This window comes from Trachurus japonicus, chromosome 10 (assembly GCF_045865225.1).
Source record: "Trachurus japonicus isolate A0001 chromosome 10, Traja_1.0".
In the NCBI taxonomy this organism is placed as follows: Eukaryota; Metazoa; Chordata; class Actinopteri; order Carangiformes; family Carangidae; genus Trachurus; species Trachurus japonicus.
The window spans coordinates 19,502,797-19,525,618 of record NC_140916.1 but is presented as its reverse complement, the minus strand read 5'-3'; the positions used below and the strand labels follow the sequence as shown (position 1 = coordinate 19,525,618).

The 22,822-nt window shown below is 41.4% G+C and overlaps 2 protein-coding genes and 5 pseudogenes across 5 annotated transcripts in view; all 7 read left to right on the top strand.

Annotated features, from left to right (window-relative positions):
* LOC146979825 (protocadherin alpha-C2-like) overlaps window positions 1-22,822 on the top strand; it is a 195,880-nt gene that overhangs the window by 25,494 nt on the left and 147,564 nt on the right. For 2 of the 4 annotated variants that reach the window (XM_085789792.1, XM_085789784.1), the window contains exon 1: window positions 7,214-9,681. The exons of the other annotated variants lie outside the window; for them this stretch is intronic. In XM_085789792.1, coding sequence (XP_085645918.1) covers window positions 7,324-9,681 — 2,358 coding nt within the window. In that variant the 5' untranslated portion in view covers window positions 7,214-7,323. Of the gene's footprint in view, window positions 1-7,213; window positions 9,682-22,822 lie in introns of those variants that run through there. 4 annotated transcript variants of the gene reach the window in all.
* On the top strand, window positions 351-2,958 carry LOC146979845 (protocadherin alpha-3 pseudogene; annotated as a pseudogene).
* On the top strand, window positions 3,689-6,234 carry LOC146979844 (protocadherin alpha-3 pseudogene; annotated as a pseudogene).
* Window positions 10,499-13,607, top strand: LOC146979843 (protocadherin alpha-8 pseudogene; annotated as a pseudogene).
* LOC146979842 (protocadherin alpha-8 pseudogene) lies at window positions 13,607-16,706 on the top strand (annotated as a pseudogene).
* Window positions 16,784-19,373, top strand: LOC146979841 (protocadherin alpha-8-like). The gene has a single exon (XM_085788858.1). It carries the CDS (start codon window positions 17,004-17,006, stop codon window positions 19,371-19,373), a length of 2,370 nt encoding a protein of 789 aa, XP_085644984.1. The 5' UTR covers window positions 16,784-17,003.
* LOC146979840 (protocadherin alpha-8 pseudogene) lies at window positions 20,208-22,798 on the top strand (annotated as a pseudogene).

The window sequence follows — 22,822 nt, the reverse complement described above, 5'->3', positions numbered from 1 at the left end:
ACTGGTAATATGTACATTAGTAGCCACGAACACCACAAAATGAAAACATAAGTCATCCCATCACAGAATCACAGCCATGGTATGCAAGTGTGAAAAACCTGTTCGAGTCGACTCAGCAAAAAACGCCTTGATCTAACTTTTATTGTGTTGGCAACACGTTGCCATCGCTGTCCTTGGTGCTGAAAGTTTTTGTTTTTATTTTTTTACAGTTCGTCTTCTGTTTTCCCAAAGATGTTCACAAAGATGAAACAAATTATTAAAAATAGTAATAATATCATAGTTTTACAATTAAACGTCGTCTGGGCAGAACATCCCACACATGTCTGCAGTGAGATATGAGGACGCATGGTGTCAGTGTATTGTCACAGGAGGAGATCGTGTCGTTTGGTTCCACCTCTTTAAACACTCTCATTTCGATACTGACAGGACTGTTTCAGCATCGCATGTTACATGTACATAGTTTATTTACACTTTATTATACATACGCATCAGGTAAATGTATGTTTACATATAGGAAGGCGTTGTGTCCCGTTGTTGAGCCGCGGTCGTCGTCTTTGTGATGGATTACTAATGGTTTTGATTTGAACCATGGAACAAAGAAGATTGAAGTCGGGAAGGGCGCACGGATACGTGGCTGGCTGCGTGGTTGCTTTGCTATTATTGAGTCTGGCCTCAGCGCAATTGCGGTACTCAATTTCTGAGGAAGTTAATGCAGGGACTGTGGTTGGAAATATCGCAAAAGATCTGGGATTGGAGAAAACCACACTGACAGACAGGAAGTATCGGATTGTTTCCAGTAATGCGGATCCTCTTTTCTATGTAAATAGGAACGATGGAATCATGTATGTGAGCAGGAAGGTTGACAGAGAAGAGGTGTGCCCACAGAGCAGTACGTGCTTAGTAAATTTAAAAACGGTGTTAGAAAACCCACTTGAAGTCCACTATATTACAATTGAAGTGCTGGATATAAATGATCATTCTCCGAGTTTCCAAGAGGAGCAGACAACCCTGGATATTTCAGAGTCTGTGCTACCCGGAGCACGGTTTCAACTAAAAGCTTCTCAGGATCCAGACAGTGGACTTTTTTCGGTACAACAATATAAATTAAGTCATAACGAACACTTCCGTTTGGAAGTAAAGGATAAAGGAGAGGATGGTAAAATACCAATATTAGTGATCAAAAAATCTTTAGACAGGGAAATTGCAGCAAGCTACCAACTAATACTGACGGCCATGGATGGGGGGAAACCCCCGAAATCTGGCAACATGAATATTCTAGTGAATGTTCTGGATATTAACGATAACGCTCCCGTTTTCACTAAAGATGTTTATTCTGTGATGCTCAATGAAAATTCTCCAGTAGGCACAACGGTCATTCAAGTGAATGCAACTGATTTAGATGACGGACTAAATGGTGATGTAGTTTACTCGTTTGGTAAGAGTATTAATCAAAATACATTAAACCTATTTGATATAAATCAATCAACAGGCGAGATAACCGTTACAGGTTCAATAGACTATGAGAACAAGGATAAATATGAAGTTGAAATTGAGGCATCAGATAAAGGTTTGGCTCCATTAACAACAGAAAAAATCGTCATTATCAAGGTAGTTGATGTGAATGACAATGCACCTGAAATTGAAATTACCTCATTCTCTAGTTCCATCCCTGAAGACTCTAGACCTGGAACTACAGTTGCCCTTATCAGTGTTAATGACTTGGACTCTGGTCTTAATGGAAAAGTTATTTGCTCCATTGGTGAAGATGTTCCTTTTGCTTTGTCACCATCATTACAAGACAATATGTATTCATTAGTAACCAAATCACCTCTGGACAGAGAGAAACAGTCACAATATGACCTGACAATAACTGCAAAAGACGCAGGTCAACCTCCACTATCATCTGAAAAGACAATAAGTGTTGTAGTGTCAGATGTGAATGACAACAGTCCAGAGTTTTCACAGAGCCCCTACACTTTCTATGTGACTGAAGCTAATGAACCAGGTACATCTGTATTTTCAGTGAAAGCATTTGATCGTGATGAGAATGAAAATGCACACATTTCTTATCATATTATCAGAGATGGAAGCGAAGATAATAAAATGACATCATTTCTTAGCATTAACCCTGAAACTGGAGACATTGTGTCCCTAAAAAGTTTTGACTTTGAAACAGTGAAAACTTTCCAGTTCCACGTTGATGCGTCAGATTCTGGAACTCCGTCACTAAGCAGCAACGTCACAGTGAACGTGTTCATTCTGGATCAGAACGACAACGCTCCAGTCATCCTGTATCCAGTCAGCTCTAATGGTTCTGCTGAAGGTGTGGAGGAGATTCCCCGCAATGTGAACGCAGGACACTTGGTGACTAAAGTCAGAGCCTATGACGCTGATATAGGATATAACGGCTGGTTACTGTTTTCACTGCAGGAAGTTACTGACCACAGTCTCTTTGCTTTGGACCGCTACACAGGACAGATCAGAACACTTCGCTCATTCACAGAGACAGACGAGGCCGAGCATAAACTGCTCATACTGGTCAAAGACAATGGGAACGTTTCACTCTCAGCAACAGCTACTGTGATTGTCAAACTTGTGGAGCCCAAAGAGGCTTTTGCAGCTTCTGATGTTAAAAGTTCAGCAAAAGCAGATGAGGATAATAATGTTACTTTTTATCTGATGATAACTTTGGGCTCAGTTTCAGCACTTTTTCTCATCAGTATCATCGTGCTGATTGCAATGCAGTGCTCAAAGACTACTGACTGTACTTCTAAATATCTACAAGAGACTAATTATGATGGGACACTGTGTCACAGCATCCAGTACAGATCTGGAGACAAGCGCTACATGTTAGTTGGACCCAGAATGAGTATAGGATCTACTATAGTCCCTGGCAGCCATGCGAATACACTAGTGCTTCCTGACAGGAGGAGAACATCTGAGGAGGTAAGACTTTAAGACCCAGGTTACTACTCTTGTAGTGTTGTTGCGATGCTCATCCATGAATTAATTCAGTCACTGGATATTGTCACTCATTTCTTGAATTCTATTAATTTGAATTTACTTAAGGAAAGTTGCACACATTGGCTGGTCATTGGCTGGTTTGCAGTTGCATTTCTGATCATATAACATGGCATCTTTTGTAGATGTAACTGAAAATATATCACCGTGTGATATGAGATTTCCAAGGCACTGTAATTTTACATTAACTCATCACACGTGCCTTGGTCGAATTTTAACAGTTTTTTTAATCGCTATCTATGGTGCTAAAGCGTTTGCCCATGTGTTGATATGATGCAGTCATGACTTAAACCTCCATTTCAAAAACATTGCTTCATGTTTTTGTTTGTGAATATCAAAGAACTGAAAGAATCATTGTCTTTGCAGATGCGTAAAATGTTTTAGGAGGATCTGATGCCCCCATCTTTACGCAGAGCAATTTAAGCTTTACTTGTTCGTGTCCGAGGTGTTGTTTCTCCACAAGCATATCAAAACATGTAACATATAAAGATTTGCCAGATCTCCATGACAATGCTGTTCAAACTTTGGATTACTTGCAGTGAACAGTAGAGTCGCATGGTGTCAGTGTGTCAGGAAAATAAAGGCTATGTCTTGTCATCACTGCATTTTGGTCCCACCTTTTCATAGCACTACCCGGAATGACGGAATCGGTTCTCGTCTTTTGCTATCTAATGTTGTCCTGTATTCTTTTAAACATTTTTGTTTAAAAGGGGTGATCTTCGAAATACCCGAATGGACTGGATTTATTTATTTTATGACGAATATTAATCCCGCGAGGAATCGCTCCGAGTTTTGTTTTGAATCATGGAACAAAGAGGATGCGAAGCGAGAGGGGCGAGAGGACGGTGTATCAGCTGTGTGGTTCTTGTGCTTCTTTGCAGTGTGGCATCGGCGCAATTAAGATATTCAATCTCTGAGGAAGTCAAGGACGGGACCGTGGTCGGCAATGTAGCAAAAGATCTGGGATTAGAAAAAAGCACACTGAAAGACAGGAAGTATCGGATTGTTTCCAGTAATGCGGATCCTCTTTTCTATGTAGATCAGAACGATGGCATTCTGTATGTGAGCCGCAAGATCGACAGAGAAGACCTGTGCGAGCGGGCCAGCACATGTTTAATGAATCTAAAAACTGTGCTAGAAAACCCACTGGAGGTGCATTATGTGGGAGTGGAGGTTCTGGATATAAATGATCATTCTCCCCGGTTCCCAGAGGAAGAGAAAACGTTGGAGATTTCAGAGTCTGTGTTACCTGGAGTACGTATACCGCTACAACCCGCTCGAGATCCAGATGGCGGTGCTTTCTCTGTTCAGCAGTATAAACTAAGCTCGAATGAACACTTTCGTTTGGAAGTTAAAGATAGAGGTGAGGATGGGAAAATACCTGTATTAATTGTTCAAAAATCTTTAGATAGGGAAACTGTGAGGAGCCACTCATTAGTGCTGACTGCTATGGATGGGGGGAAACCTCCTAAATCAGGAGGGATCAGTATTTTCATAAATGTTTTGGATGTGAATGATAACACACCAGTTTTCTCTAAAGACGTTTATTCTGTGATGCTCAATGAAAATGTTGCAATAGGCACAACAGTTATACAAGTTAATGCAACAGATTTGGATGAGGGACTAAACGGAGATGTAGTTTATTCGTTTAGCAACAGCGTAAACAGGAAGTTCTTTAAGATTTTTGAAATAAACGCATTAACGGGTGAGATAACAGTTAAGGGTCTAATAAACTATGAGGAAAAGGATAAATATGAAATTGAAATTCAAGCATCAGATAAAGGTCTCGCTCCTCTGTCAACACAAAAAGGCGTCACTATCAAGATAGTCGACCTGAATGATAATGCACCTGAAATTGAAGTTACCTCACTCTCGAGCTCCATCCCTGAAGACTCTAGACCTGGAACTACAGTTGCCCTTATCAGTGTCAATGACTTGGACTCTGGTCTTAATGGAAAAGTTATTTGCTCCATAGGTGAAGATGTTCCATTTGCTTTATCACCATCCTTACAGGATAAAATGTATTCACTTGTAACCAAATCCCCTCTGGACAGAGAGAAACAGTCACAATATGACCTGACAGTAACTGCTAAAGACGCAGGTCAACCTCCACTATCATCTGAAAAGACAATAACTGTTGTAGTGTCAGATGTGAACGACAACAGTCCAGAGTTTTCACAGAACCCCTACACTTTCTATGTGACTGAGGCTATTGAGCCTGGTACATCTGTGTTTTCAGTGAAAGCGTTTGATCATGATGAGAATGAAAATGCACATATTTCCTATCATATTCTCAGAGAGGGAACTGGAAATAATAAACCGATGTCATTTCTGAGCATCAATTCTGATAATGGAGACATAATGGCACTGAAAAGTTTTGATTTTGAAACAGTGAAAACTTTCCAGTTCCACGTTGTTGCGTCAGATTCTGGAACTCCGTCTCTAAGCAGCAACGTCACAGTGAACGTGTTCATTCTGGATCAGAACGACAACGCTCCAGTCATCCTGTATCCAGTCAGCTCTAATGGTTCTGCTGAAGGTGTGGAGGAGATTCCCCGCAATGTGAACGCAGGACACTTGGTGACTAAAGTCAGAGCCTATGACGCTGATATAGGATATAACGGCTGGTTACTGTTTTCACTGCAGGAAGTTACTGACCACAGTCTCTTTGCTTTGGACCGCTACACAGGACAGATCAGAACACTTCGCTCATTCACAGAGACAGACGAGGCCGAGCATAAACTGCTCATACTGGTCAAAGACAATGGGAACGTTTCACTCTCAGCAACAGCTACTGTGATTGTCAAACTTGTGGAGCCCAAAGAGGCTTTTGCAGCTTCTGATGTTAAAAGTTCAGCCAAAGCAGATGAGGATAATAATGTGACTTTTTACCTGATGATAACTTTGGGCTCAGTTTCAGCACTTTTTCTCATCAGTATCATCGTGCTGATTGCAATGCAGTGCTCAAAGACTACTGACTACACTTCTAAATATCTACAAGAGACTAATTATGATGGGACACTGTGTCACAGCATCCAGTACAGATCTGGAGACAAGCGCTACATGTTAGTTGGACCCAGAATGAGTATTGGATCTACTATAGTCCCGGGCAGCCATGCGAATACACTAGTGCTTCCTGACAGGAGGAGAACATCTGAGGAGGTAAGAATGAGTGTTTTGTATCAAGACCGTTCTGTTGAATGCTTGATATAGGTGAAGTGTGCCAAAAACTTTACTAAAAAACACATGACTTTGGCTCTGATAGTTATTTTCCACGTCCTGCAGGTTCAAGTGTGAGCAGCTTCCTCGTCTTTTTTTCGGTGCTAAGTTTCATGTGTTTCTTCAATTATGATTTTCATATAGCTGTCTTCTGTAGGCTACACGTGCCACATGTCTAAAGTAGGCTACGACTATGTCGTTACAATGCAGTTATGCTTAAAGGTTTATTGAAATGTAAGTCACACTTACAGCAAACTAAAGATGACTGCACGGCGTCAGATAAAGAGGCATATTACATCAAAAAATATCACCCACATAAAACTCATAACGATAGTCTAAACTCTGTGGAAAGTGATATAATAGAAAAGGAACATTTGAGATATGGTGCATTATTGTACAATGAATTTGAAATATATGAATAGGCCTATAATTTTGGAGACAAAGAGAGGACGCTGGAGCACACGGTCGGTTGTAGGCCTTTAATTTTCTTCAGATGTAGCTGAAGCCAACCCCTATCACCCGGCCGCAATCTCTGTCCATGGTGCTGAAATGTTTGGCGTCATTTTCCTGTATTCCTTCATAAAACACAATGGAAGTCAAACCACGAAGTAACATAATTTCAGTGACATTTCCACAAAGTTGTTATACGAAAAAGGCTACATTTCTCAATATAAAGATACAACCACGTTTACGGGCTTTGTTCTCTAACTTGATTTAGCGTTTATTCCTTTTTCAGTGTAAAGGAGAATGCCGCCTCATCTCTTTCCAATCTTGATCAAAGGATAGCGATTAGCCACAGTTTAGTGGGACAGACTCTACACGTTGTCTGTAGTAAGGGCTTTTCTCACATGGTGTCAGTGTGTCACAAGTTAGTAGTATAAGAGCTTGTCCTGGTTTGATTATGGTTCCACCCCCTCACTACGGTCTCATGACGGCATTACAATTTTGTAATCGTGTGGTTTGCCACTATTTCTCCGAGTGTTGGGGGAGAGCAGATATTTATATACATGAACGTATGGAGTTCTGTTCTCAAATATACGTTTTTGTCGTGGTGATGGATTACTGATCATTTTGGATTTAACCATGGAACAAAGAAGATGCGAGGCACGAAGGGCGCGAAGATGCGTGGCCGGCTGCGTGGTTGCTGTGCTTTTGTGGAGTCTGGCCTCGGCAGAAATAAAATACTCAGTGTCCGAAGAGGTTAAGGAAGGAACTGCGGTTGGGAATATCGCAAAAGATCTGGGATTAGAAAAAAACACACTGACAGACAGGAAGTATCGAATAGTTTCTGGTGGTGAGGATCCTCTATTCAATGTAAATCAGAATGATGGCATTCTGTATGTGAGCAGGAAAATCGACAGAGAAGAAGTGTGCGCGCAGAGCAGTACGTGCATCATAAACCTGAAAACAGTGCTAGAAAACCCCCTGGAAGTGCACTATGTTGAGGTGGAGGTGCTGGATATAAATGATCATTCTCCCAGTTTTTCGGAGAGACATAAACGGTTGGAGATTTCAGAGTCTGTGTTGCCCGGAGCACGATTCCAACTAAAAGCCGCACGGGATCCAGACAGTGGTCAGTTTTCCGTTCAAAGATATAAATTCAGCCACAACGATCACTTTCGTTTGGAAGTCAAGGACAGAGGAGACGATGGTAAAATACCAATATTAGTAATCCAAAAATCTTTAGACAGGGAAATTGCGGCAAGCCACTCACTAGTGCTGACCGCACTGGATGGGGGGAAGCCTCCGAAATCTGGCAACATGAGCATTGTAGTGAATGTTTTGGACATTAACGATAACGCTCCTGTTTTCACTAAAGATGTTTATTCTGTGATGCTCGATGAAAATTCACGAGCGGGCACCACAGTCATACAAGTGAATGCAACTGATTTAGACGAGGGATCAAACGGGGATGTTGTTTACTCGTTTAGTAACAGCATGAATCAAAACATATTAAACCTATTTGATATCAATCCATCAACGGGTGAGATAATTGTTAAAGGGTCAATAAACTATGAGGAGAAAGACAGATATGAAATTGAAATTGAGGCTTCAGATAAAGGTTTTGCGCCTTTAACAACAGAAAAAAGCGTCATTATCAAGATAGTTGATGTGAATGACAATGCACCTGAGATTGAAGTTACGTCATTTTCAAACTCCATTCCCGAAGACGCCAGACTTGGAACTACAGTTGCCCTTATTAGTGCCAGTGACTTGGATTCTGGTCTTAATGGAAAAGTTATTTGTGTAGTAAATGATAATGTGCCCTTCACTCTATCTCCATCTTTAAAGGATAGAATGTATTCACTTGTAACCAAATCCCCTCTGGACAGAGAGAAACAGTCACAATATGACCTCACAATAACTGCAAAAGACGCAGGTCAACCTCCACTATCATCTGAAAAGACAATAAGTGTTGTAGTGTCAGATGTGAATGACAACAGTCCAGTGTTTTCACAGAGCCCCTACACTTTCTATGTCACTGAAGCTAATGAACCAGGTACATCCGTGTTTTCAGTGAAAGCATTTGATAGTGATGAAAATGAGAATGCACATATTTCCTATCATATTCTCAGAGATGGAAGTGAAGAAAATAAAATGACATCATTTCTTAGCATTAACTCTGATAATGGAGAAATTATGGCACTGAAGAGTTTTGACTTTGAAACAGTGAAAACGTTCCAGTTCCACGTTGTTGCGTCAGATTCTGGAACTCCGTCTCTAAGCAGCAACGTCACAGTGAACGTGTTCATTCTGGATCAGAACGACAACGCTCCAGTCATCCTGTATCCAGTCAGCTCTAATGGTTCTGCTGAAGGTGTGGAGGAGATTCCCCGCAATGTGAACGCAGGACACTTGGTGACTAAAGTCAGAGCCTATGACGCTGATATAGGATATAACGGCTGGTTACTGTTTTCACTGCAGGAAGTTACTGACCACAGTCTCTTTGCTTTGGACCGCTACACAGGACAGATCAGAACACTTCGCTCATTCACAGAGACAGACGAGGCCGAGCATAAACTGCTCATACTGGTCAAAGACAATGGGAACGTTTCACTCTCAGCAACAGCTACTGTGATTGTCAAACTTGTGGAGCCCAAAGAGGCTTTTGCAGCTTCTGATGTTAAAAGTTCAGCAAAAGCAGATGAGGATAATAATGTGACTTTTTACCTGATGATAACTTTGGGCTCAGTTTCAGCACTTTTTCTCATCAGTATCATCGTGCTGATTGCAATGCAGTGCTCAAAATCTACAGACTACACTTCTAAATATCTACAAGAGACTAATTATGATGGGACACTGTGTCACAGCATCCAGTACAGATCTGGAGACAAGCGCTACATGTTAGTTGGACCCAGAATGAGTATAGGATCTACTATAGTCCCGGGCAGCCATGCGAATACACTAGTGCTTCCTGACAGGAGGAGAACATCTGAGGAGGTAAGACTGTTTAGTGACAACCATCTTTTTCATCTAACAGTATTTTTTCGCATATTAGTATTGCCAGTAGTTTTCTTCTTCTTCTCTTCTTCTTGGGGTTACAGCAGGCGTTCTGGGGCTATCAGAGTGGTTGTTAAAATAGTTGGGTGTTGTCAAATTTATACTGAGGAAACCCTTCGTTAATTCTAGTCTCTGCCATTTTCATTAACCCCCCCCCCCCCCCGGAAAAGCACATCCGTTTAAGTTCAATGGTCCACCCAGCCCCAAACGTTGTTCATTTTCACTGTAACTCGAATGTGAATTGACATTTCTATCTTCAGTAGTTTAACAGAACTCGTATGTATCAGCCCCGAGCGACGGCTGGTGTTAGTCGCTGTCCATAGTGCTGAAATAATAAGAAGGCCATATGAAATGACAAACAAGACACTCCCGCTATTTAACTCTTTTTTATATATGTTGGGAGGACTTGATGCCTGTATCCAGAACATTTCATTTTGCTTGTTCAGTCCGACAAATAATTATTATACCCTTCTAATGTAATTTTTATCTTTGCAATCAAAGTCCGTTAAACGCACACGTAAAACTGCCAAACGGCTATGAAAAATATTTGAGGAATTCTGGTTTCCTTGCAGTAAATACTAGTATCGCATGGTGTCAGTGTGTTATAAAAATCACGGCTTTTCATGCCGTCACTGTATTTTGGCCCCACCTCTCCACAGCGCAATCAGTCCGATATCGACAGACGTGGTTGTCGGATTTCTCCTGCGTTTATAAATGCTGTTATTTGTTCAACATTTTTGAACCAGTAATAATTAACAAACCCGGATGTGATGGATTAATTTCTTTCAATGTGATTGTTAATCCCGCAAGGAATCGACAGGAGTTTTGTTTTGAATCATGGAACAAAGAGGATACGAGGCAAGAAAAGCGAGAGGACGGTGGATCAGCTGCGTGGTTGTTGCGTTTCTGTGGAGTCTGGCTTCGGCGCAATTACGATATTCAATCACCGAGGAAGTTAATGAGGGAACTGCGGTTGGAAATGTAGCAAAAGATCTGGGGTTGGATAAAAGCACGCTGAAAGTCAGGAAGTATCGGATTGTTTCTAGTAACGTAGATCCTCTCTTTCATGTAAATCAGAACGATGGCATCCTTTATGTGAGCAGGAGGATTGACAGAGAGGAAGTGTGCGAGCGGACCACCACATGTTTAATAAATCTTAAAACGGTTTTAGAAAACCCACTGGAGGTGCATTATGTAGGAGTGGAAGTGCTGGATATAAATGACCATTTCCCAAGTTTCCTTGAGAAAGAGGCAACGTTAGAGATTTCTGAGTCTGTATTACCTGGGGTGCGTATTCCTCTAAAAGCAGCACGGGATCCAGACGGGGGTCCTTTTTCTGTTCAACAGTATAGGCTCAGCCCAAACGACCACTTCCGTTTGGAAGTTAAAGATAAAGGAGAAGATGGTAAAATACCTATTTTAATTGTGCAAAAATCTTTGGATAGGGAGGCAGCGGCAAGCCACTCATTGGTGCTGACTGCAGTCGATGGGGGCAAACCTCCGAAATCTGGTGCAATGAATATTTTAGTAAAGGTTTTGGATGTGAATGATAATACACCTGTTTTCTCCAAAGACATTTACTCCGTTACCTTGAGTGAAAATGCTCCAGTTGACGCCACTGTTGTACAAGTAAATGCAACTGATTTAGATGACGGTCCCAATGGAGATATTGTTTATTCATTCAGCAATAGTGTGAGTCATAGATTGTTAAACCTTTTTGATATCAACCCATCAACAGGTGAAATAACTGTGAAAGGGTTAATAGACTATGAGCAAAAGGACAAATATGAAATTGAAATACAAGCATCAGATAAAGGTCTAGCTCCTCTGTCAACACAAAAAAGCGTCATTATCAAGATAGTCGACCTGAATGACAATGCACCTGAGATCGAGGTCACCTCATTCTCTAGTTCCATCCCTGAAGACTCTAGACCTGGAACTACAGTTGCCCTTATCAGTGTCAATGACTTGGACTCTGGTCTTAATGGAAAAGTTATTTGCTCCATAGGTGAAGATGCTCCATTTGCTTTATCACCATCCTTACAGGACAAAATGTTTTCATTAGTAACCAAATCACCTCTAGACAGAGAGAAACAGTCACAATATGACCTGACAATAACTGCAAAAGATGCAGGTCAACCTCCACTATCATCTGAAAAGACAATAAGTGTTGTAGTGTCAGATGTGAATGACAACAGTCCAGAGTTTTCACAGAGCCCCTACACTTTCTATGTCACTGAAGCTAATGAACCAGGTACATCCGTGTTTTCAGTGAAAGCGTTTGATCGTGACGAGAATGAGAATGCGCATATTTCCTATCATATTCTCAGAGATGGAAGCAAAGATAATAAACTGGCGTCATTTCTAAGCATTAACTCTGAAATTGGAGAAATTATGGCGCTAAAAAGTTTTGACTTTGAAACACAGAAAACTTTCCAGTTCCACGTTGTTGCGTCAGATTCTGGAACTCCGTCACTAAGCAGCAACGTCACAGTCAACGTGTTCATTCTGGATCAGAACGACAACGCTCCAGTCATCCTGTATCCAGTCAGCTCTAATGGTTCTGCTGAAGGTGTGGAGGAGATTCCCCGCAATGTGAACGCAGGACACTTGGTGACTAAAGTCAGAGCCTATGACGCTGATATAGGATATAACGGCTGGTTACTGTTTTCACTGCAGGAAGTTACTGACCACAGTCTCTTTGCTTTGGACCGCTACACAGGACAGATCAGAACACTTCGCTCATTCACAGAGACAGACGAGGCCGAGCATAAACTGCTCATACTGGTCAAAGACAATGGGAACGTTTCACTCTCAGCAACAGCTACTGTGATTGTCAAACTTGTGGAGCCCAAAGAGGCTTTCGCAGCTTCTGATGTTAAAAGTTCAACAAAAGCAGATGAGGATAATAATGTGACTTTTTACCTGATGATAACTTTGGGCTCAGTTTCAGCACTTTTTCTCATCAGTATCATCGTGCTGATTGCAATGCAGTGTTCAAAATCCACAGACTATACTTCTAAATATCTACAAGAGACTAATTATGACGGGACACTGTGTCACAGCATCCAGTACAGATCTGGAGACAAGCGCTACATGTTAGTTGGACCCAGAATGAGTATAGGATCTACTATAGTCCCGGGCAGCCATGCCAATACACTAGTGCTTCCTGACAGGAGGAGAACATCTGAGGAGGTAAGGTTTTAACAAGCGTTCTGTTGTCAATCAATTAATCAATCTTTATGTAAAGTGTACTATCACTATGCAACATGCTTGTTGTTGTTTTTTTCATCAGTAATTACTCGCAGACATTGAGTAGCACATGTGTTTTTGCCAGCACGTAACAAAGTGTCATATTCATAAATATTTCCACTGGGAGATTCAGAGAGAGTCTCTGAAGTTCAGGGCAGAGGTTGAGAGCGTCTACTCTGATTGGTTGGCTGTTTTCTAAGCAATCAAATAAAAAATATGGCAGATTTCAGTTCAATATTCAACGAAATCGGAGCTGTGACAAGGCACATTTTTTGAATGCGGACTGTGTATTTCTTTGAAGAATTACCGACTTTCATCGTATTAATGTAGAGCCCAGAACAGCATCCTAATCATAAAAGACATTTAAATCTCACTTCATACAACAGGAAGCTTCACTTAATTCCAAGAAGATCGCCGCATCATCTCTTTCATAAAAGTCCGCTATTTGGTCACAGAATCGAGGTCAGTTACAGTTACAGTTAACCTTTTATCTAATGTGCAACATTTTTTGTGTTATTCTCGCAACGAGGGCTTTTGTCGCGTGGTGTCAGTGTTATGCCAAAAGTCAGCAGTACACGTACTTGTCATCGCTGGATTTCGGTTCCACCCCTTGACAACAGCCTCACTTCAGCACTAGCCTTTTCTGTTCGTGTCGCTTGCCACCATTTCTCCTGATCTAGAGCAGATTGTTATTTGTGAAAGTGCTGGATTGTTTTTAAGAGCTATTGGTGGGATGGATTACTGATCATTTCGATGCCGAGGATGGAGCAAAGAATACGCAAGTCCAGGAGGGAGAGCGGCTATTTGGCCGGCTGCGTGGTCGCTGTGCTTTTGTGGAGTCTGGCCACAGCTCAAACACGATATTCAGTTCCCGAGGAGGTTAACAAAGGAACTGCGGTTGGAAATATAGCAAAGGATCTGGGGTTAGAGAAAGGAACACTGCAAGACAGGAAGTATCGGATTGTTTCCAATAGCGCGGATGCTCTTTTCCATGTGAATCAGAACGATGGAATCCTATATGTGAGCCGAAAGATCGACAGAGAAGAGGTGTGCTCGCAAAGCAGTACGTGTTTAATAAATCTGAAAACGGTGCTAGAAAATCCACTGGAGATCCATTACGTGGAAGTGGAAGTGCTGGATATAAATGACAATTCTCCCACTTTCCCGGAGAAAGATAAACGATTGGAGATTTCAGAGTCCGTGTTACCTGGAGCACGCTTTCAGCTAAAACCATCAAGGGATTTGGACAGTGGTCAGTTTTCTGTACAACAATATAGACTAAGCCATAATGACTACTTTCGTTTGGAAGTGAGGGATAAAGGGAAAGATGGTAAAATACCTATATTGGTGTTGCAAAAATCTTTGGATAGGGAGGCATTGGGAAGTCACTCCCTTGTACTCACGGCGCTTGATGGGGGGAAACCTCCAAATTCTGGTAATATGAACATACTAGTCAATGTTTTGGATGTTAATGATAATACACCAATTTTCTCTAAGGATATTTACTCTGTGAGGTTAACTGAGAATGCTCTAGTAGGTACTACTGTTGTGCAAGTGAATGCAACTGATTTAGATGATGGCCAGAATGGAGAAGTGTATTACTCATTTGGTAACAGTGTGGGTAATGAACTATTTAGACTTTTTAATATAAATCCATCTACAGGTGAAATAACTGTCAAAGGTGTAATAGATTATGAGCAAAACGACAAATATGAAATTGAAATTGAGGCATCAGACAAAGGTCTTGCTCCACTAACTACAGAAAAAAGTGTAATTATTCAAATAGTTGATGTGAATGACAATACACCTGAGATTGAAATTACCTCATTCTCTAACTCCATTCCTGAAGACTCCAAACCTGGAACTACAGTTGCCCTTATCAGTGTCAATGACTTGGACTCTGGTCTTAATGGGAAGGTTACTTGTACTGTAAATGAAGATGCCCCCTTCACTCTATCTCCATCGATAAAAGATAGAATGTATTCACTTGTAACCAAATCCCCTCTGGACAGAGAGAAACAGTCACAATATGACCTGACAATAACTGCAAAAGACGCAGGTCAACCTCCACTATCATCTGAAAAGACAATAAGTGTTGTAGTGTCAGATGTGAATGACAACAGTCCAGTGTTTTCACAGAGCCCCTATACTTTCTATGTGACTGAAGCTAATGAACCAGGTACATCCGTGTTTTCAGTTAAAGCATTTGACAGTGATGAGGATGAAAATGCACATATTTCCTATCATATTCTCAGAGATGGAAGTGAGGAAAATAAAATGACATCATTTCTTAGCATTAACTCTGATAATGGAGACATTATGGCGCTAAAGAGTTTTGACTTTGAAATTGTGAAAACGTTCCAGTTCCACGTTGTTGCGTCAGATTCTGGAACTCCGTCTCTAAGCAGCAACGTCACAGTGAACGTGTTCATTCTGGATCAGAACGACAACGCTCCAGTCATCCTGTATCCAGTCAGCTCTAATGGTTCTGCTGAAGGTGTGGAGGAGATTCCCCGCAATGTGAACGCAGGACACTTGGTGACTAAAGTCAGAGCCTATGACGCTGATATAGGATATAACGGCTGGTTACTGTTTTCACTGCAGGAAGTTACTGACCACAGTCTCTTTGCTTTGGACCGCTACACAGGACAGATCAGAACACTTCGCTCATTCACAGAGACAGACGAGGCCGAGCATAAACTGCTCATACTGGTCAAAGACAATGGGAACGTTTCACTCTCAGCAACAGCTACTGTGATTGTCAAACTTGTGGAGCCCAAAGAGGCTTTTGCAGCTTCTGATGTTAAAAGTTCAGCAAAAGCAGATGAGGATAATAATGTGACTTTTTACTTGATGATAACTTTGGGCTCAGTTTCAGCACTTTTTCTCATCAGTATCATTGTGCTGATTGCAATGCAGTGCTCAAAATCCACAGACTGCACTTCTAAATATCTACAAGAGACTAATTATGATGGGACACTGTGTCACAGCATCCAGTACAGATCTGGAGACAAGCGCTACATGTTAGTTGGACCCAGAATGAGTATTGGATCTACTATAGTCCCTGGCAGCCATGCGAATACACTAGTGCTTCCTGACAGGAGGAGAACATCTGAGGAGGTAAGACTGTTTAGTGACAACCATCTTTTTCATCCAACAGTATTTTTTTGCATATTAGTATTGCCAGTAGTTTTCTTCTTCTTCTCTTCTTCTTGGGGTTACAGCAGGCGGGGCTATCAGAGTGGTTGTTAAAATAGTTTGGTGTTGTCAAATTTATACTGAGAAAACCTAAAAACCTCATTCTAGTCTCTGCCATTTTCATTAACCCCCCCCCCCGGAAAAGCACATCCGTTTAAGTTCAATGGTCCACCCAGCACCAAACGTTCTTCATTTTCACTGTAACTCGAATGTGAATTGACATTTCTATCTTCAGTAGTTTAACAGAACTCGTATGTATCAGCCCCGAGCGACGGCTGGTGTTAGTCGCTGTCCATAGTGCTGAAATAATAAGAAGGCCATATGAAATGACAAACAAGACACTCCCGCTATTTAACTCTTTTTTATATATGTTGGGAGGACTTGATGCCTGTATCCAGAACATTTCATTTTGCTTGTTCAGTCCGACAAATAATTATTATACCCTTTTAATGTAATTTTTATCTTCGCAATCAAAGTCCGTTAAACGCACACCTAAAACTGCCAAACGGCTATGAAAAATATTTGAGGAATTCTGGTTTCCTTGCAGTAAATACTAGTATCGCATGGTGTCAGTGTGTTATAAAAATCACGGCTTTTCATGCCGTCACTGTATTTTGGCCCCACCTCTCCACAGCGCAATCAGTCCGATATCGACAGACGTGGTTGTCGGCTTTCTCCTACGTTTATAAATGCTGTTATTTGTTCAACATTTTTGAACCAGTCATAATTAACAAACCCGGATGTGATGGATTAATTTCTTTCAATGTGATTGTTAATCCCGCAAGGAATCGACAGGAGTTTTGTTTTGAATCATGGAACAAAGAGGATACGAGGCAAGAAAAGCGAGAGGACGGTGGATCAGCTGCGTGGTTGTTGCGTTTCTGTGGAGTCTGGCTTCGGCGCAATTACGATATTCAATCACCGAGGAAGTTAATGAGGGAACTGCGGTTGGAAATGTAGCAAAAGATCTGGGGTTGGATAAAAGCACGCTGAAAGTCAGGAAGTATCGGATTGTTTCTAGTAACGTAGATCCTCTCTTTCATGTAAATCAGAACGATGGCATCCTTTATGTGAGCAGGAGGATTGACAGAGAGGAAGTGTGCGAGCGGACCAGCACATGTTTAATAAATCTTAAAACGGTGTTAGAAAACCCACTGGAGGTGCATTATGTAGGAGTGGAAGTACTGGATATAAATGACCATTTCCCCAGTTTCCTTGAGAAAGAGGCAACGTTAGAGATTTTCGAGTCTGTGTTACCTGGGGTGCGTATTCCTCTAAAACCATCACGGGATCCAGACGGGGGTCCTTTTTCTGTCCAACAGTATAGGCTCAGCCCAAACGACCACTTCCGTTTGGAAGTTAAAGATAAAGGAGAAGATGGTAAAATACCTATCCTAATTGTGCAAAAATCTTTGGATAGGGAGGCAGCGGCAAGCCACTCACTGGTGCTGACTGCAGTCGATGGGGGTAAACCTCCGAAATCTGGTGCAATGAATATTTTAGTAAAGGTTTTGGATGTGAATGATAATACACCTGTTTTCTCCAAAGACATTTACTCCGTTACCTTGAGTGAAAATGCTCCAGTTGACGCCACTGTTGTACAAGTGAATGCAACTGATTTAGATGACGGTCCCAATGGAGATATTGTTTATTCATTCAGCAATAGTGTGAGTCATAGATTGTTAAATCTTTTTGATATCAACCCATCAACAGGTGAAATAACTGTGAAAGGGTTAATAGACTATGAGCAAAAGGACAAATATGAAATTGAAATACAAGCATCAGATAAAGGTCTAGCTCCTCTGTCAACACAAAAAAGCGTCATTATCAAGATAGTCGACCTGAATGACAATGCACCTGAGATCGAGGTCACCTCATTCTCTAGTTCCATCCCTGAAGACTCTAGACCTGGAACTACAGTTGCCCTTATCAGTGTCAATGACTTGGACTCTGGTCTTAACGGAAAAGTTATATGTTCCATAGGTGAAGATGTTCCATTTGCTTTATCACCATCATTGCAAGACAATATGTATTCATTAGTAACCAAATCACCTCTAGACAGAGAGAAACAGTCACAATATGACCTGACAATAACTGCAAAAGATGCAGGTCAACCTCCACTATCATCTGAAAAGACAATAAGTGTTGTAGTGTCAGATGTGAATGACAACAGTCCAGAGTTTTCACAGAGCCCATACACTTTCTATGTGACTGAAGCTAATGAACCAGGTACATCCGTGTTTTCAGTAAAAGCGTTTGATCATGATGAGAATGACAATGCACATATTTCCTATCATATCCTCAGAGATGGAAGCAAAGATGATAAAATGACATCATTTCTAAGCATTAACTCTGATAATGGAGACATTATGGCGCTAAAGAGTTTTGACTTTGAAACAGTGAAAACGTTCCAGTTCCACGTTGTTGCGTCAGATTCTGGAACTCCGTCTCTAAGCAGCAACGTCACAGTCAACGTGTTCATTCTGGATCAGAACGACAACGCTCCAGTCATCCTGTATCCAGTCAGCTCTAATGGTTCTGCTGAAGGTGTGGAGGAGATTCCCCGCAATGTGAACGCAGGACACTTGGTGACTAAAGTCAGAGCCTATGACGCTGATATAGGATATAACGGCTGGTTACTGTTTTCACTGCAGGAAGTTACTGACCACAGTCTCTTTGCTTTGGACCGCTACACAGGACAGATCAGAACACTTCGCTCATTCACAGAGACAGACGAGGCCGAGCATAAACTGCTCATACTGGTCAAAGACAATGGGAACGTTTCACTCTCAGCAACAGCTACTGTGATTGTCAAACTTGTGGAGCCCAAAGAGGCTTTTGCAGCTTCTGATGTTAAAAGTTCAGCAAAAGCAGATGAGGATAATAATGTGACTTTTTACCTGATGATAACTTTGGGCTCAGTTTCAGCACTTTTTCTCATCAGTATCATTGTGCTGATTGCAATGCAGTGCTCAAAGACTACTGACTATACTTCTAAATATCTACAAGAGACTAATTATGATGGGACACTGTGTCACAGCATCCAGTACAGATCTGGAGACAAGCGCTACATGTTAGTTGGACCCAGAATGAGTATAGGATCTACTATAGTCCCTGGCAGCCATGCGAATACACTAGTGCTTCCTGACAGGAGGAGAACATCTGAGGAGGTAAGGTTTTAACAAGCGTTCTGTTGTCAATAAATTAATCAATCTTTATGTAACTTGTAGAATCATGCAACGTGTTTGTTGTTATTATTTTTTCATCAGCAATTACTCGCAGACATTGAGTAGCACGTGTTTGAATTCAACTATGTGTTTTGTCAGCACGTAACAAAGTATCATATTCATAAATATTTCCACTAGGAGACTCAACGTGAGTTTCTGAAGTTCATGGTAGAGATTGAGAGCGTCTATTCGGATAGGTTGGTTGTTTACTAAGCGATCAAATAAAAATATGGCAGATTTCAGTTCAATATTCAACGAAATCGGAGCTGTGACAAGGCACAACGCCTGCCGTGAAAACGGACTGTGTATTTCTTTGAAGAATGATCGCTTTGATACTTTCATCGTATTGATTAGATTAGATTCCTTTATTGTCATCATACAAAGCATGACGAAATTGCTGCAACCCATGAACGGCGCATACATAGATAAAAACAGAATGGTACGAAAATGTACACAATTTAACTAATACAAGTAAAGTAGAGCCCAGAACAGCATCATAATCATAAAAGACATTTAAATCTCACTTCATACAACAGGAAGCTTCACTTAATTCCAAGAAGATCGCCGCATCATCTCTTTCATAAAAGTCCGCTATTTGGTCACAGAATCGAGGTCAGTTACAGTTACAGTTAACCTTTTATCTAATGTGCAAAATTTGTTGTGAGTTATTCTCGCAACGAGGGCTTTTGTCGCATGGTGTCAGTGTTATGCCAAAAGTCAGCAGTACACGTACTTGTCATCGCTGGTTTTCGGTTCCACCCCTTGACAACAGCCTCACTTCAGCACTAGCTTTTTCTGTTCGTGTCGCTTGCCACCATTTCTCCTGATCTAGAGCAGATTGTTATTTGTGAAAGTGCTGGGTTGTTTTTAAGAGCTATTGGTGGGATGGATTACTGATCATTTCGATGCCGAGGATGGAGCAAAGAATACGCAAGTCCAGGAGGGAGAGCGGCTATTTGGCCGGCTGCGTGGTTGCTGTGCTTTTGTGGAGTCTGGCCACAGCTCAAACACGATATTCAGTTCCCGAGGAGGTTAACAAAGGAACTGCGGTTGGAAATATAGCAAAGGATCTGGGGTTAGAGAAAGGAACACTGAAAGACAGGAAATATCGGATTGTTTCCAATAGCGCGGATGCTCTTTTCCATGTGAATCAGAACGATGGAATCCTATATGTGAGCCGAAAGATCGACAGAGAAGAGGTGTGCCCGCAAAGCAGTACGTGTTTAATAAATCTGAAAACGGTGTTAGAAAATCCACTGGAGATCCATTACGTGGAAGTGGAAGTGCTGGATATAAATGACAATTCTCCCACTTTCCCGGAGAAGGATAAAAGATTGGAGATTTCAGAGTCCGTGTTACCTGGAGCACGCTTTCAGCTAAAACCATCACGGGATTTGGACAGTGGTCAGTTTTCTGTACAACAATATAGACTAAGCCATAATGACTACTTTCGTTTGGAAGTGAGGGATAAAGGGGAAGATGGTAAAATACCTATATTGGTGTTGCAAAAATCTTTGGATAGGGAGGCAGTGGGAAGTCACTCCCTAGTACTCACGGCGTTTGATGGGGGGAAACCTCCAAATTCTGGTAACATGAACATACTAGTCAATGTTTTGGATGTTAATGATAATACACCAATTTTCTCTAAGGATATTTACTCTGTGAGGTTAACTGAGAATGCTCTAGTAGGTACCACTGTTGTGCAAGTGAATGCAACTGATTTAGATGATGGCCAGAATGGAGAAGTGTATTACTCATTTGGTAACAGTGTGGGTAATGAACTATTTAGACTTTTTAATATAAATCCATCTACAGGTGAAATAACTGTCAAAGGTGTAATAGATTATGAGCAAAAGGACAAATATGAAATTGAAATTGAGGCATCAGATAAAGGTCTTGCTCCACTAACTACAGAAAAAAGTGTAATTATTCAAATAGTTGATGTGAATGACAACACACCCGAGATTGAAATTACCTCATTCTCTAACTCCATTCCTGAAGACTCCAAACCTGGAACTACAGTTGCCCTTATCAGTGTCAATGACTTGGACTCTGGATTTAATGGGAAGGTTACTTGTACTGTAAATGAGGATGCTCCCTTCACTCTATCTCCATCCATAAAAGATAGAATGTATTCACTTGTAACCAAATCTCCTCTGGACAGAGAGAAACAGTCACAATATGACCTGACAATAACTGCAAAAGACACAGGTCAACCTCCACTATCATCTGAAAAGACAATAAGTGTTGTAGTGTCAGATGTGAATGACAACAGTCCAGTGTTTTCACAGAGTCCTTATACTTTCTATGTGACTGAAGCTAATGAACCAGGTACATCCGTGTTTTCAGTGAAAGCATTTGACCGTGATGAGAATGACAATGCACATATTTCCTATCATATTCTTAGAGAAGGAAGCAAAGATGATAAAATGACATCCTTTCTCAGCATTAACTCTGATAATGGAGACATTATGGCGCTAAAGAGTTTTGACTTTGAAACAGTGAAAACTTTCCACTTCCACGTTGTTGCGTCAGATTCTGGAACTCCGTCACTAAGCAGCAACGTCACAGTCAACGTGTTCATTCTGGATCAGAACGACAACGCTCCAGTCATCCTGTATCCAGTCAGCTCTAATGGTTCTGCTGAAGGTGTGGAGGAGATTCCCCGCAATGTGAACGCAGGACACTTGGTGACTAAAGTCAGAGCCTATGACGCTGATATAGGATATAACGGCTGGTTACTGTTTTCACTGCAGGAAGTTACTGACCACAGTCTCTTTGCTTTGGACCGCTACACAGGACAGATCAGAACACTTCGCTCATTCACAGAGACAGACGAGGCCGAGCATAAACTGCTCATACTGGTCAAAGACAATGGGAACGTTTCACTCTCAGCAACAGCTACTGTGATTGTCAAACTTGTGGAGCCCAAAGAGGCTTTTGCAGCTTCTGATGTTAAAAGTTCAGCAAAAGCAGATGAGGATAATAATGTGACTTTTTACCTGATGATAACTTTGGGCTCAGTTTCAGCACTTTTTCTCATCAGTATCATCGTGCTGATTGCAATGCAGTGTTCAAAATCCACAGACTACACTTCTAAATATCTACAAGAGACTAATTATGATGGGACACTGTGTCACAGCATCCAGTACAGATCTGGAGACAAGCGCTACATGTTAGTTGGACCCAGAATGAGTATAGGATCTACTATAGTCCCTGGCAGCCATGCCAATACACTAGTGCTTCCTGACAGGAGGAGAACATCTGAGGAGGTAAGACTGAGTGTTCAGAATCAAGACAGTTCTGTTGAATGCTTGATATGTGAAGTGTGCCAAAAACACATTGAATTACACTGCGTAGTCGTAGCTGGACAGAAATGACAACAGAATTCATCACTGAGGGAA

Bases quoted from the DNA above. Each gene is read 5' to 3' on its own strand.
- LOC146979841 (XM_085788858.1), top strand. From the start codon at position 17,004: ATGGAACAAAGAGGATACGAGGCAAGAAAAGCGAGAGGACGGTGGATC.